This window comes from Camponotus vicinus, unplaced genomic scaffold, assembly GCF_025532165.1.
Source record: "Camponotus vicinus isolate PSW18456_S1 unplaced genomic scaffold, iyCamVici1.0 SCAF_1, whole genome shotgun sequence".
In the NCBI taxonomy this organism is placed as follows: domain Eukaryota; kingdom Metazoa; phylum Arthropoda; class Insecta; order Hymenoptera; family Formicidae; genus Camponotus; species Camponotus vicinus.
Window position 1 is genome coordinate 36,458,534 of NW_028141945.1, and position 16,354 is coordinate 36,474,887.

General features: G+C 32.0%; 1 protein-coding gene and 1 long non-coding RNA gene across 4 annotated transcripts in view; one reads left to right on the forward strand and one right to left on the reverse strand.

Moving 5' to 3' along the window:
• LOC145964481 (RNA-binding protein fusilli) overlaps window positions 1–16,354 on the forward strand; it is a 47,476-nt gene that overhangs the window by 25,763 nt on the left and 5,359 nt on the right. For 2 of the 3 annotated variants that reach the window (XM_083087305.1, XM_083087295.1), the window contains exons 4-11: window positions 940–1,168; window positions 4,503–4,592; window positions 7,044–7,098; window positions 7,180–7,290; window positions 7,772–8,042; window positions 8,155–8,370; window positions 8,446–8,673; window positions 8,765–13,301. In XM_083087305.1, the coding sequence (XP_082943431.1) occupies window positions 940–1,168; window positions 4,503–4,592; window positions 7,044–7,098; window positions 7,180–7,290; window positions 7,772–8,042; window positions 8,155–8,370; window positions 8,446–8,673; window positions 8,765–9,700 (2,136 nt within the window). In that variant the 3' untranslated portion in view covers window positions 9,701–13,301. Of the gene's footprint in view, window positions 1–939; window positions 1,169–4,502; window positions 4,593–7,043; window positions 7,099–7,179; window positions 7,291–7,771; window positions 8,043–8,154; window positions 8,371–8,445; window positions 8,674–8,764; window positions 13,302–16,053; window positions 16,257–16,354 lie in introns of those variants that run through there. The other variant, XM_083087313.1, reaches the window with a different exon arrangement.
• LOC145964551 (uncharacterized) lies at window positions 5,564–6,372 on the reverse strand. The gene is made up of 3 exons (XR_014436505.1): window positions 6,154–6,372; window positions 5,934–6,022; window positions 5,564–5,582 (listed from the first exon to the last, which is right to left on the reverse strand). It is a non-coding gene; the product is annotated as an uncharacterized LOC145964551 (long non-coding RNA).

Here is a 16,354-nt window from a genome sequence, read left to right on the forward strand (position 1 = left end):
AACACTACTACGTATAAATGATGCAGCTGTACCATATTATATAGCACAATGTTATACATTTTTCGCTATTTTTCATATGCATTAATACACATTATTTCTTAAAAATGTTAAGATTATTTACACATTATTTTTTAAAAATGTTAAGATTATTTACACATAGACCAGTCTAATTAGCATATTTGCAAAGTTGTACAGTTCTCTATGCAACATTGTGATGACGTCATGCTTTTCGTAATTTATTTTCTCAATACCGAAAAATAATCTATACCGTCATCATACAAAACTGTCGGGCAAAATTCCTCAGGTCTGCTTACAACACCATCGGCGACTATCAATGGCGACATTTCTTGATCACGAAATAAATATTCCCTCCAGGCGAATTGACTCTATTTCTATAGCTACTGCCTCTAGTCTTCATAATTTTTACGAACGAACACAGAAATGTTTCGGTTATTATAGGCATTTATCTTTGATAATCATGTTTCGTCGTAAGTTTAGGTAAATAACATGTAAATGAGTCAATCCGAATGAAATTTTACATAAATGCTTGTGAAAATTTCATTAATATGTATAAGAAATTTAAGACATATCATCTTTTAATATTTTTTCTTTCTTATATTTGTTAATAATTTTTCTAATAATCTCTTAATTTTCCGATTTTAAAAAGCTAATGTGTGTGTGTAAGTATAGAAATTAAATAAAAAGAGTCGAAAATTATACTTAAGTTTTGGAGATATTTAGAAGAAACAATAAATTTATTAAATTTTCACAATATTTAATATGTGATAATGTGCAATATGTTACTTTTTTTTAAAATGCGCTTATTTATCATGGCAATAATACTAGTGATTACTGTTTTTTTTTGTCGATAGTATTTAAGGCATTAATATAATATGACAAATATAATAGTAGTTTCATGTCGATGTTTTTTATTTCAAGTTTGAAGCTTGGTGGATCTCTATGTCTGGTGTCACATTCGGTGCTAAACCGCGATTCGTCGTAGATGGCCAGGCGCCGATGAGACAATGTTTACATCCGGAAGCCTGTAACAAAGATATCGAGCTACCGGAACATTATAACTATTTCCACGACCTCCGGAAGGATTTCGTAGAGTGTTATTCGTCTTATGGAGAATTATCGACTCTCGGAATACAAGAAATGCTGCAATGTATCCTTTTAAATTTATGCAGAAATTGTTATCAATTGTAAGAGCTGACTTCATTGCGTATTTTTCCTATTTTGTATCTTCTTTTCTATGTACTTAGCAAATATTTCTAATTTCTTTCGTGTTTGATCTGTAAAATAGATGATATTATTTTTGACATTAATGCTACTTCATGCAACTGGTTAAAAATTGTTAATATATGTGTGTATTAATTTTCTCATCATAATTTATTAATAATAATTTTTTCATCTTTGATATTCTATTTTAGAATATTAGATGTAAAAATTACGAGATAATTTTTATTGGCAATTTTAATAATTTCTTTAACTCGTCGCTACATTCTTAGGGGAATACTATTATTTTCAAAAATATTTTCTTAATTTTTAATTATCTGTGACTTAATTAGTCTCTTAACATTTTTGTTATGAGAAAGTCATTATTATAAAATAATTAATGTGTATGAAATTTTATTTGATATAGGGATCGGTCTGCATTGATTCGCAATGCACTATGTTAATTAGAAAATTTTCCATAGTATTGTATGTTAATATCAGTCCACATCATCTTTGTCGATATTGTTGCATTGATAACGGTTAAATGTTCATGGCGTGGTGGCATTTTACAATCTTGCGGTCTAACTTTGCGTAATGCACATTGTGGCATGACTGATGCAAAAAAAAATACATTTGTTGCATCGTTTGTTAATTTCTACATCCAAGACTTTCGCATCCCATAGCCACCAGACGGCGCGACGAAAGTCCGATTGAGACACTCGGTCTTCGACGATATCGTCGTCCTAACTGGAATCAGTAATCTTTGCGGTCGTATAAAGTACGAACGCGCGTATCATATCGTTGCTGCGCTCCATTGATGAAGCAAACAAGATTGTGACGAATCTTCGACTGTCTTCACTCCATTTTTATACGAAGCGAGAAAATTTATCACATGGATCATATTTTGGATTAAGAAAATCAATCTTTGTAGCAGAGAGTCGAAACATCTTCCTCCATAGAGTGGCAGAAATTATTTTGGTCTCATCAACGCATGCATTTCAACGATGTTTGGAATTAAAATCGTAGATAGGTATGTTCTAATTTTGTCTCTGGAATTTGATGATTGGAAGATTGTATTCAAATATCGAATCATTAATTGCATTCGAAAAGTTTTTCGAAAAATAAAATTCTCTTATCTATCAGTGCTCTTCGAGTTTGATAGATTTTTAATTTTCTAATTTTTTTAATTTTATGTTAATTACGTTAATTAAGTTAATCAACCTGAATTTTTTATTTTTTTTATCAAAGTCACACCTCTGATTCGATAAGGATATCAATATCCTATCGCTCCTGTCGCTCTTATCACTTTCTTACATTTTATTCGTAGGGTATTTTATGGATGAAATTTATTTCAAGATTTTATATTCTCTCCATATATACACGTATCAAAGGGTATATCAAAATAATTTCTTTTCTCAATTCCATCTTAATTCGAATTTATGTTAGCTAAGCGACATTGATTTTCTTTTTATATCTGCACCGTGTTGTATCCATCTGGTAGTAATAAAATAAGATTGCTTGTGCCGGCTCTAAATAATATGTGTACGAATATATACACATGTGCATACCGATCGACTCATCGCTCACCTGTTCAATGCGTCGAGATTAGTCAATCCACATACAACTTGGATTTTTTACAAGCTTGTCACGGACACGCGCATATATACACGTTTATATATTTAATATATAGTTAATATATTTACATATTTAAATAATTTGAAAATTTATTTCGAAGCGGAAGTCTATAGAAGAAAGAATTTGGAGCATATTTTCTATCATATCTTATCAATTCTGTTTACAATAGTTTATTTTCCATCTTTTATATTTTATCAGTTTTGTTTAGAAATTTCTGCATGTTATTATACATTTTTTAAATGCTTTGTTAAAAATTAGAAACTTTTAATATTGTCAAGTTGATATGAGTATATTTTTATGCCATCATGTCAATAGTTCTCTATATTTAACCATTAACATTATACTTTACCAAAATCGCTGACATAATCTTTCGTTACTTTGATCTCAGTTAGAATTTCAAAAATGTCATTTCAAAGAGACTTCTTACTTTTCAATTCAAAAATATTGAAATATGAATTTTGTTTCCACGCAATTTTTCTTTCTTTACACATTCAACAGGACACATTTTTGGGTCGTTTCTTTGTAGTTAAGGAAAAAATTGCGAAAAGAGAGAAAAGAAAATATACTTATGTTACAATCAATACCGACCAGATGACTTGAGAAAACTTTGGTTTAAACGATATGACGGTCTTATCGAGACATAGTTTAAAGGTCAGCTCTATAGATAATATTAAGCTAGTGATGAATACGCGTCATGTTTGTGAGTGTACGTGTAAAATGCACACAATTTCTTCGATTTCCTTGACGATTCCAATTTTCGATTAGATGCTTGTTTCTAATCTGTGTGATTCGTATTTACATGACACTCGTGTTATCTAACGCTCACATTTACACATATTTAGTTATTAGAGGATATTAAGTAACGTTCTTCTTTTTCTTCTTATTTTTACTCGATCATGTTGATAACATACTTTGTTTATTAAGTTATATAGTAAAATTTACTATTTCTTTCGTTCGTTTGGTCTAATTAAAGTTCCAAATTTTACTTCCTTTTATACATTAACACACACATATATATTAATATATATTGATAAAATTGTTTTCTATACTGTATATAGTATTACTATATATCTTCTATCTCATTATTATGTAAAATTTATATGATTTAGGTCACATGCTAGAATCACATGCAAAGTAGCATTGATGTCATTTATAATCAGAGTTCATATGAAAAAGAAACATATGTGAAAGATACAAAGATACAAAGTTGTGATTACATAATTTTATATATTTCATTTTGTTTGAAAATAATTATTTTTTCAGATAGCATTTTTATATTTCTTACATCATCTTTTAAAGAAAATGCAAAGTTACAAGTTTTTATATTTGCATTTGTCAAGAAACTACGAAATTATCCATATTTTCCTTTTATTTATATTACATTCACTCCGCATTTATATTTCGAATATTATTAACATTGATGAAGGGGTTTGACGGTAGAAAAAGAAAATGTAAAATTCTGCAAACGTTTTGTACGATTCCCGTTTCTGATAAATTTGAGTCAGCATATAGCGCAAAGGTCATATAAGAACTCGAATATTCCTGAAACTTCTTGAAAACGTAAGCGAATAATATACGCGCCAACATTACGATATCAAAATCGATTTTATCGTACTCGAACAGATTTTTCCTTGACAATTGAAAATCAGATTTCGGACTGCCGCCTAATACTGACAATGATTTTCATGTCAAAGAAATACAGGACATGATGAGCGTGATACAGAGAATGATTAAAGATGGTAAGCTAATAAGTATCAGTTTGTCGAATACTGCAATTGTGCGTGCTCTATCAATATCATGGGGATGCACAAAAAATATATCTATATTTCTTCAATTTTCCTAAGAAGAAAAAACAAACAGAATTTAATTAATTTAATTTATCTAATCTTGAAAGATGAGAGAAAGAGAAAGAGAAGATCAATTTATCAAAATATATCAATTTATGAAGAGAAAAAGAATCTTATATTTTGATTTTGCAACATCTGCTTTCTTGGAAGCACATATCTTTCTTTTTTTTTTATTTTTTACTTTGCGTTTATAAGATAAAAGTTACGTGCATACATACATATACACGATGTAACATTGTGTATGCATTTCTCCAAATAATATGCAGTATGTTTACGCACGATGATGATGCCCTTGAAGATTGCAATAGCGTCGATAATTAAATTCTTGAATTATTCTGCTTGAAAGAGCTTTATGTAATTTTTGATTATGCGGAAAATATTCTCGTCGGAATATATTTTTTGTAAGAAATTTGTTTTTTTTTTAAAGAAAGAAATATTGCTTGTTTGATATGCCAAGAAGTTTTTCTAAATTTTTGACGAGATTTAACAATTGAACTATTTCTAAATAATGGTTTTCAATTGTTATACCTATTATATTGCATTCTAATATAATCTCTCTTCTAGCTACATCTAAGTAAGAGCGTAGGTCAAACTGTGTTTTAAGTTTAGTACTGTTGGCGTATAGCTTTCTTATCACAGTGACACTCAACCTACTGAAAATTACGTCATTGACTAATATATACTAATACCACGTGCTATCGCGATATGTATGCGAAGAAGAAATTGATTGCGCTTTTGACACCGCGTATTTTTCTATTCTGCTATATTAATAAGATATTATACATTTAACAATAATTTAAACAACTAACGTATACATTAGTATATTTAAATATCTCACTCTTTCTCTTCCCCTTCCTCTTAAAATAAAAACCTATGCGTTATCTGCAAAAAAACATTTTTTATTATAATTGTCTTTAAAAATTTATTATGTGATAAGTCAGAGGATATTTATTATGTGATAAGTCAGATATATTTGTAAAATATAATATTTATAATTTTAGCATTGTTAAAAAATATTCAAAAATATTTGTTTAGTAATTTTGAATACATATTTTTGTAGATAAATATTATTACATAATATAACATATCTCTTCAAAAACATCCAAACAATGTTTATTCTGTTTGCAAATTTTTTTCTTACGATTTTTTTTCTTGTTATAATTTTTGATATAATTTATCCTCTATTTGTTGCATTTTAAATGAGAAATAAGGTTACTAAACAAAGTTACTTACAAATGGACGATTGGAGAAATAATGATTGATTATCCATGTGCATTCCTCGAAATGAATTCTACTTGTCGACAGCACACATTTCGCTGAATCTGCGATTCGAATAATCATTTCGTGCAGGTATGAGAAAGCAGAGACACAAACTGACGGATATAGAATTACAGAGGAAACGCAATAAGCGCAAGTTCCGAAAGCGTTATCGCGAACTTGGAATCGGACTTACGTTTGTAATACATTCTGATTTTGTTTTTACGGAAATTTCCATTCTTTGCCAGAGTATTTGCTAAACAATGACCTGTACCTATTGTTAAATAATTTAAATAAATCCAACATTTGAAACGTCGCGTACAAGAATTCCCACATGAATCATCAGAGTTTTATATGAGTGGTGATATGTCAGATCTGTATTCTTGTTGCGTTTTCTCACATTTTTCGCATTTTATATAAGGTAATCATATATTCAATCGTTGGGTGGAGCTTGAGAAAAAAAAAGATAAGTGTAGAAAGTGCAGTGTAAACAGTACAGATTAAAAGAGTACAACTTTTATTAATGGGATAGTTAGTATATATGTATATATATGTTCTATGGTGATATACAACGCGTGGTACATGTGTATTCGTATGTTTCGTACACATTGTATATTTCTGTTAAACGTGTTTCATAGTTTGTTTTTGTAATTCGAGTAACAGTGCATCGACGAATTTACTCGAAAATTTGTCATTTCGCGTATGTAAGCTCGAATTTGAACCCGCTAATAAATTGTTAAAGATATGTATTTCTAAGGTTTATCGATTACTAAGGTTAAATCACGAGATCTTTCCACAACTCTCTCTTTCTATGCTTTTTTTATCATGACTTTTTTTCTTTTTCACTTTTCAAGGTACACAAATTCATACTCGTTTTATATTGTAAAAATACAAGTTAAATTGCAAAAAGTATATATTGTAGTTACAAAATTATATTGTTGCTACAAAAAGACATATTTAACTTTGCAAACATATGTGTCCTCCTAAATTTGTTTGAAATATATAAACATGAATTAGTATTTTTTTATTTATTTAATAGGTTTATAATTACAAAATAATTAAATATATGTATGTACATATTTTCAGGTCACGTTTTTAAAAATCCAGAAGTAATTAACATTGTCTTAGAACCTGGTATATGGTAAGTTTGAAAATTCTACATCTTGACGTTAATTTTTATAATATTGATTATTTGATCTAATAATGAAATTTTTATATTTAGTTCTAAGGATGAAGAGGTAGACAATGACTGTGTAGTAAGAGCACGTGGTCTTCCTTGGCAATCTTCAGATCAAGATATTGCAAAGTTTTTTCGTGGATTAAATGTTGCCAAGTAAGTACGTATATGTAAGTAAATACTTTTAAGATTCATGAAACGAAATCAAATACAACTAATGAAATGTATTTGGTTGAATCAAATTAATTTTTCTCTATATAATATATCTATTGGTATTTATGCACAAGCCACATGGATGTATGTGAAGCAGGTAATTGAGATAGTTGTATTTCTATAATGCACTTAAATGCACAAATATTATTCTAATTTTTTCCATATGATATAACAAGTGCAATTTGAGGAAATTTTCTTATAGCTGTTATAAATAGTAAGATAGCATTAGCACTATCTGGAGTTATGGATTTTACGTACACTATATGGATCTAACAATAATTTTGAGAATTAAATGTCAGAGAGAATGTCTCTAATACTTGTTATACTTATTTACTTTATAAATTCTCTAACAACTATTTGTAATAAAGAAGCTGTGATATCACTGTGCAATGATATTCTAACAATAGTGTAATAACTTTTTTAGAGGTGGTGTAGCTCTTTGTTTAAGTCCTATGGGAAGACGTAACGGCGAGGCATTGGTACGATTTATTAATAAAGAACATAGAGACATGGCGCTGAAACGACATAAACATCATATGGGTGCACGTTACATAGAGGTTTACAAGGCCTCTGGAGAAGATTTTGTTGGCATTGCTGGCGGTACGAGTGGGGAGGCGCATGCTTTTCTATCACGTGGGGCTCAAGTTATCGTTAGAATGAGGGGCTTGCCATATGATTGCATTGCTAAACAAGTGGTATATAATTATTTAATAATTTCAAATTCAATATAAAAGGATATATATTTTTTAAATATATATTTTACTCATTTTTTCTATTATATGTACAATGTCAGTAATTTTTCTATAGCTGGAATTTTTTCAATCCGGACAAAAACCATGTCAAGTGTTAGATGGTGAAGATGGAGTGTTGTTTGTAAAAAAACCTGATGGTAGAGCAACAGGTGATGCTTTTGTACTATTTGCGAAGGAAGAAGATGCTGTAAAGGCTCTGAGCAAACATAGAGACTGTATTGGTAGTCGATATATAGAACTTTTTCGAAGTACAACTGCAGAAGTGCAACAAGTAGGTGCAATAAGCACATGAATGTCTTAACAATTAAAAATATAAAATCTCATATTTTAATTTTATCATATACAGGTCCTAAATAGAGCAACTGATCCAAAACAAGTAATACTACCACCACCACCTATCACACAACTTCCACCCTTGCTCCCTCAACATATCATTACCTCTGGCACACGTAAGGATTGTGTTAGACTCCGTGGTTTACCTTACGAAGCGCTCGTAGAGCATATTTTGGAATTTATGGGCGAACATTCCAAAAATATCGTCTACCAAGGTGTTCATATGGTTTACAATGCGCAGGTATAAATTATATAATGTTTACGTTTCGGTCACAAATACTTTTGTACTGAGAGAATTATTCTATATATATTCTTTGAAATTGTTTTATCAGGGTCAACCGTCTGGTGAGGCATTCATTCAGATGGATAGCGAGGCATCGGCATATGCGTGCGCATCGCAGCGGCACCATCGGTATATGATCTACGGCAAAAAGCAACGGTACATCGAAGTGTTCCAGTGCAGCGGCGACGATATGAATTTGGTATTGACAGGTGCGGTAACACCGCCGTCGACCAAGGCGCTACTATCACCCGGTACGTTGACCACACAAACTTCCGCGACCTTCACACATCCGTCTGCGCCGACAGCGATGCCGGTACCGGTACCGACAGCGCAGCCACCGCCATCATCCCTATGGGACATTCACGCTCTGGTACAGGCCCAAGCCGCGCAGCACGCGCAAGCGCAGGCCGCCCAGGCGCAGGCCGTCCAAGCGCAGGCTATTAGGAATCAGGATTTATGGTTGATGGCTTTGGCGTCGAATTCGTGTCCTACCTCGACTACCCCTGCTTCGCCTTCGACAGCTGCCGCTGCCGCTGCCGCCACGAGCAAGTCCCTGGCTTTACAAAGCCCGAACCCGATCGCTCAGATTCCTGCCTACGCGATGGCATCTCCGACGGCCGCCGCGGTCGCGGCCGCTCATGCGGCGTTTCATGCGCCATCGGCAACCTCGGCGGCAGCAGCGGCGGCGGCAACGCCATTTTTGCTTTTCAACGTTCATCCCCATCATCCCCGTATTCCTATTTTGCGAGCGCCGACGTCGCATGGGTTATTGGCACCAATTGCTATGGCCGCTACGCCGGCGTTAAATCCGGCCTCAATAATAAGCTTGAAACGAACGTGGGATGCAACTTTTCCTGCTAACGCGGCGAATAGCGTCGCCGCAAAACGCCCAACCTGGCACGCACCGGCCGCAGCGTTTCACGCGCCGGCTCCGACCACAACGCCCGGCTTGCCTTACCCAGCTCAATTTTATCCCCAGATCTGATGCATTATTGCATCTCTATATTCGGTCTCTAGCTTGTTTTTATATATTCTTCTAGGATTTCATAAAAGAAGAATTATAATAATCATCTCGTCTCTCCACTGAGGATTCTCTGCTGGATGAGAATTTCTAATTTGTGCGAAATATATACATTCGCTGTTGCTACTATTGTTAAAGATCGTCAATTGTTACGACTTATTTTTTAACGGATTTATATATAAATATTCTTAGCGAATAAATATTATTCGCGATATCTTCGTGACATTCCGTTTCATATTCCGAAGTTTAATAGAACGTCATTTACAACGTTTGTTCAAATAATAGAAAATACTAATTACATTTTTTGAAATGTTTTTTTTTTATAAATATTTGGACATTTACTTATACAATGGTACTTAAAATGATTCCGCGAAATCCGATTTATTTTTCTTATCCTAATGCATTTAGGCAGCAAACTTAATTTTAGTAAGCATGTTAATTATATTGATATATATATGATATAATTCTACTTAGCGTGCGCATATATTCTTTTTTTTGTAATTCACGAAGAATTCGTGTTCATAGAGTGCCTAAGAGAGATCATGTCATAGAAAATTCACGTTTAAAAATTTACGTGAATGCAGCAAAGTGCCTTATTTAAAGTAACATAAACATATATAAAACATATTGCCTAATTCTCTAAATTTTATGTATATGTATTTTTTGCATATACATATTATAGAGTGTTTCAAAATTATCATACATACGTCAATTACGCCAGTTTCTGAATTTTATCAAAAATTAATAGGTTTCTTTGGAGCACTAAAATTGTTGTCAGAGATACTTTTTACTTAAGAATAAACATATTCTCTTATTGATATATCAGATATTAAAGTCTGTGATTTTTTGACTAATTGTTAAAAATTTTTGTTAATATGAAATATAACATTTTACGCTAATTATTTACGTTATTTTACGTTATAATTATGATATTGTTATTTAATAATAATTACAAATACTTATGACTTTAATGTCTGATATCTCTTAATGGTATCTGCAGTGAAAACTACAGAATAAAAAATATATTTAGTAATCCAAAGAAAGCCTGTAAATCGGTCAGAGATACAATTTATATTGTATGTGTATATGTATATACGTATATACACATACATATACATTTTTTCTTTGACAATATTGATTTCTTTGGATCACTAAATATACTCTGGTGTATGCGCGTGTGTAATAATTTATATATATTTTGCTAGAAATATTTTTACTATAGTATGTAAGTGTATTAGTAAACATTCCATACGATATTACATATTTGGAAACTCTAAAATAGTATATATATATAGCAGATTCTTTTATACACGTTGAATTTATCACGCGCGCATGTATGTTACAGTCTGTGTGTGTATATGTGTGTAAATAAAATTTCACTATAAATTATTCGCGAACGAATATGAGACAGTTCACTGTTAATTAATTTCGAATTTGTCTTTCTTTTTTCTCTCTATAGTTGTGACATATAAGTTTCATCTTGAACAATTACTATATATGAATTAATTTCTAAGAAGTTATATGATTAAATTAATTTCTATTTACACACAAAACTTATTTTGCTCTATTTTATATAATAATTTTGGGCAAAAATATGTACACGCACGTATATGTAGCGTTTATTGCACTTAATACATGTCATGTAATGTGTATTAGTATATTCGTTATTAATTTAACGAACATATTGACGTATACGAAAATGATCTACACCATTAATTCAATCATGTATAACGGGATATACCGAGTATGTGTGTGTATGCGTGCGTGTGCGGGCGTGTGTGAGTGTGTATATGTGTATATTAATATTCGGATTGGTTTGGAAACTATCCGAGATAATAATGGGGAACGAAGACAGTGGAATTAAACATCGGTCCTGTACGCTCACGCGGCTTGTGATTTAACTGTGGTGTCGGCGGTATTTACTCTTTCATAGCTATGACTTATGGCCTTTAATACTTTTGTGATGATGTAGTTGGTAAGATCATTGAGACACAGATGGATAGAATGATGTACTATAACTGAGCAACGGCTTCATCGGAAATGCACCTTACCGATTTTACTCTTGTAGATGGCTGATATTATATATACATAGATATACGCACTGCCATGTCAATAACTGAGAACTTTCATTGGTATCGTAATTAACGCCCTTTAAAAGAGAAAAAGATAATGATCCTCACATGCGTAGTCGATCTTGATTCTTTTTGCACGGATCGCAAACTATTATTTTAGTAATTTCACTTCTTACTCTTGCCACGTTTTTTTATCAATATTACTAGAATAATAGCTATGTAGATACATCGATATGAGAGAAGCGGTCGTTATTATTATTCTTCTATCTAATGTTCACAGATATGCGATTTTGGCTGTATGTCATGTGGTTTTGTGGAGGAATATATTTTCCTTCTATATTTTAACTATTATTTCGCGAAATACGAAATTCTCATACAATTCTCGGTCTTTTTTCCCAGTCTTTCTATATATATTTTTTCTTTATACGACGTTATAAGTCGATAACTTGTTCCAGGAATCATTCTGTACAAGAATGTTCTCCTCGCTCTTCTTTCTCTCGAATCATCCTATAAGTTTTTCCATTTTGCAACGCGTTATGTAATTATTTTATTTTCCACAAGAAAGAGACACAATAAAATCATATAGTATTTACAACCAAGTATAATAATAATATATATTATTATTACATAATAATATATATTTTCATTATATATATATGTATATATATATAATCTTAGTTTCATTTTCATAGAACAACTGCAGAAAAGTATCTGCCCCATTATATACATTAGATATTTTAAATCCGGTTTTTGTCTATTAACGTATTCATTCGAGAAAATGTATTACTTGAAAATAATTGAGGATCATTCATTTTTTTTTAAAGAAAATGAATATCGAGCATAATTACACAGTAAATAATTGTTCTTTAATCTCGGGCTGCTCAGAGTGAAATGACTACCATTCAATATTATCTATAACTTTACAAGAAATAAGATATAATACGCTATTAGTTGTCAGTAATTGAATAAAGGAAAAAGAAATTTTCATAATAATAATGAAGAGGCAATATTGTCAATCATTTTGATTAGCGTCCCGGGATTACTATATAATTGGATCGTGCATTTCTGAAATCCTGAAAAATATCGGGACCACATCACTCGATTTGACTTTACATAGCATTATCTAATTCTTATCATAGACATAGCAACAGCGAGACGATGCGAAATGGACTGGTGTGCAACCAAATCAAGCTATTTGTGTAGATGCAAATATCGGATATGTAGTGGATGCAAATAGAACGATGAGGGATCTCGATATACACTAATAATGTCATTTCCGCATCGTTCCATAGGGGTGCATCTCAGAGTGTTTAGTATAAGTGTTTAGAGCGCGCGCGCAAATGTTCTAAGCATAACAAAATAATTAACATGCAACATAACGAATATGTACACATACATATTATATATATAAACACATATATTTATAATACACACATAAAAATGCATGCACATATACATATATATTTACACATACACACACATGTGTATATATATATATATATATATATATATATATATATATATATATATATATATATATATATATGTATATATAAACGTATATGTATATGTATACATATATACATAAATATACATGCATATATGTATGTATGTATGTATGTATGTATTTATGTTATTGGTTTGAAACATTATATATATATATATAGTGTTTTGCAAAATCGACGGATGTCCATTTAATAACACAATTGTTTGGTCAATTTTAAATAGATTTTTCTTTAGCGGTAATGTTATGGAAAATGATCATTTATTGCAATTTACTTTTTTTTTAAAGATACAGGAAACAACACACGCACGTAGTATATACATATTATCTATGCATACGCACACTCACACATGTGACATTTCAGTATAATCTCTCTTTTTTTATTTCCTGTATACACTCTGTATATCGATGATTTTATATCGACGGTCGAAAACGATCATGTTTAATAAATGTGCCTTGTGGAGATATATATCTTTTTGCTTGCCGGGCTGGTGGACTCTTACCCTGAGATTATATTACCTTGTCCGATGGTTGCACTTTTTGCGTATTCCGTTTTCCACAATGCGCATTTTTTGCGTATTTTGAGTATGGGAAACATAGTATTTAAATAATGGAATTAGGAAGAACAGTTTATCATATAGACTTTAAGATCATTGAGCGATCATAACTCTTGTTCCAAGAAAGATCAGCGAAGATTGCAACCACTATGTCTTACTACGTTCTATACATTTTTTTCCATTGGGCTCACAGGTATCTTGGTATTTACAGATCACACACAAATTGGAGATTTCTATATAACTCTTTCTCTCCCTCCCTCCTCTCTCTTCTTTCACTCCCTTTCCTTTTTTTCTCTCTACTCCTTCCCCCTTTTCCCCTTCCCTTTTTTTGGATGGTTCTCTTTGTTTTTTTGTTAAATCTTTCTTTTTATCATGGTTTACTCTTTTCTTCCTTTCTCTTTCTCTCTCTGTTTCTCTGACATTTTGTACGTGAATCTTCTTTCTCTTTGTTTCTAGTCGGAAGATTAAAGATTCTCTAACAATAAGTCTCTCTCTCCTCTCACATTTGTTTACGATTGCTATTTTTGAGATGTTAAATTCTCAATTTATTAAAATCGGATGTGGTCAATGCCTAATGAGTCATTGCTTTTTGCTACGCTGATCATTCCAGCTGTGTTGATCTATTTATTTAAAGACTAATAGTAGTCTGCCAAATCTTATCTATTTTCCACATCGTATATTATACGTTTTTCTCCTATATTCTTGCAAATTACTTGATGCAATACAAAACCACGTCAAATTGTGTAATATTTACGATTTATTATTCACTTTTGTTTCAAATATTCACGATAATTTCATTAAAGTAATTTCTCTCATATTTATTCCTTTTGTTTGACATAAACTATAATTGTAAAATAAATGTATATATAAATACTTGATGAATGAGATCACTGAAAAAAATTCTATAGGAGAAAAAATTTTTTACTATATTTTACAGGCTAAAAGAGAAGAAACTATATAAGCCATACTTATAACAGTTGTTAAAATGTTGCGTACAAAGGGGCTTTTCTGCTTGGTGAAAGAGGGAAGGAAACGAGAAAGAGAGAGAGAGAGAAAGAGAGAAATAAAGGAAGAAAGGAGAGAAAGAGAGAGAGAGAAATGAGGGAGGAAAAAAAGAGAGAAAGAGAGAGAGAGAATCTGCGTGTATCTGATTATTTGGCAGTGGGGCGAAATCACAAGTTGGTGCTGCATTACATATATTACACACATACATAATACATGCATACATACATACATACATACATACATACATACATACATACATACATAGATATATACGGATACACATTATATATATACTTATACATCGTGTTACAATGGTGCAGTGTCGATTTCTGTTATGGTAGCGGGATCTACAAATACTAACTTCTGTGCTTCCAGGTAGGCCAAGTCCAAGTCATTATTCCTTTGGATATGACTGCGCTTTTGTACGTTCTGGGCAGGATAAACAGGAGGCTTAAGGGAGATTATATTTCATAATATTGAATGTGCATTATAAAATACATTCTCTAATATATAATGAGCTATTTAAAAAATTTAAAATACTGTCTTGCGTGCACTCTATATTGTAATCTGATTAATTCAATTATAGCGCTCCATGAAATATTTGCTCAAACCGTACAAGACCAGTCTAATTAAAAGTGAAATCGTGCAGCGTACGAACTTAGGAAATCTTAGTGGTCATTTTCCACTAAAAATTATTCACTATTAACTTTTATAGTGCGGACAACGCTGTTGTGTATAGTCGATTGTATTACTGGCGCATTACTGGTACTGAATAATGAAAACGCTTTGTGTGCTTCTAGAAACCTCTGCGGATCTGCACGATGTCACTACTCGTCGTAATTGTGGAGTGGTTACATAGTGGGCATTTTCTTCTTTACGTTTGTACATACATAACGGACAATCATGGGTACTAAGAGAGAAGCTCTTTTTTTTCTGAACAATAATTGCTAAAATTGAGACGCGATATTTTGATTCATGATTTACAAGAAGAAGTCGAAGAAGTCGCCCGCGAGTCGCGATTAGAAACAAGTATCCGCGAGAATCGCAAGAAAATTATAAATCAAACGAGAGCCTATTTTTTTTTTTCATTTACTCGCGTGTTGAATTTAATCGAGCTGGCTAATTGGATCATCCTCCAATCGTGCACATTGAATCTTACACGTTTTCTTTCTTCTATAGGAGGCACGATGTTGCCACCGCCTCCAGTGGCGATATTTCCGCCTGCTACCGCGATGCTGCCTCGCGCTCCACCGCAATTCGCGACACCGTATCCACCGCCTATTTTTTATTGGCCTTATCCTTCGCCGCCAGTTAGTCCGACTAATTATTACACTCCGGCAAACGTCGGCGGCATCGCACCGATTCCTCAACAAGCGGCTCTGGTAATTAGAACCTTCCATTTTCTTTAGTCTAACGAGAAAGAGAAATAAAAAATTTAATATATAATTTATTAGGGTGTCTACTCCTTGGAAAAATAAAC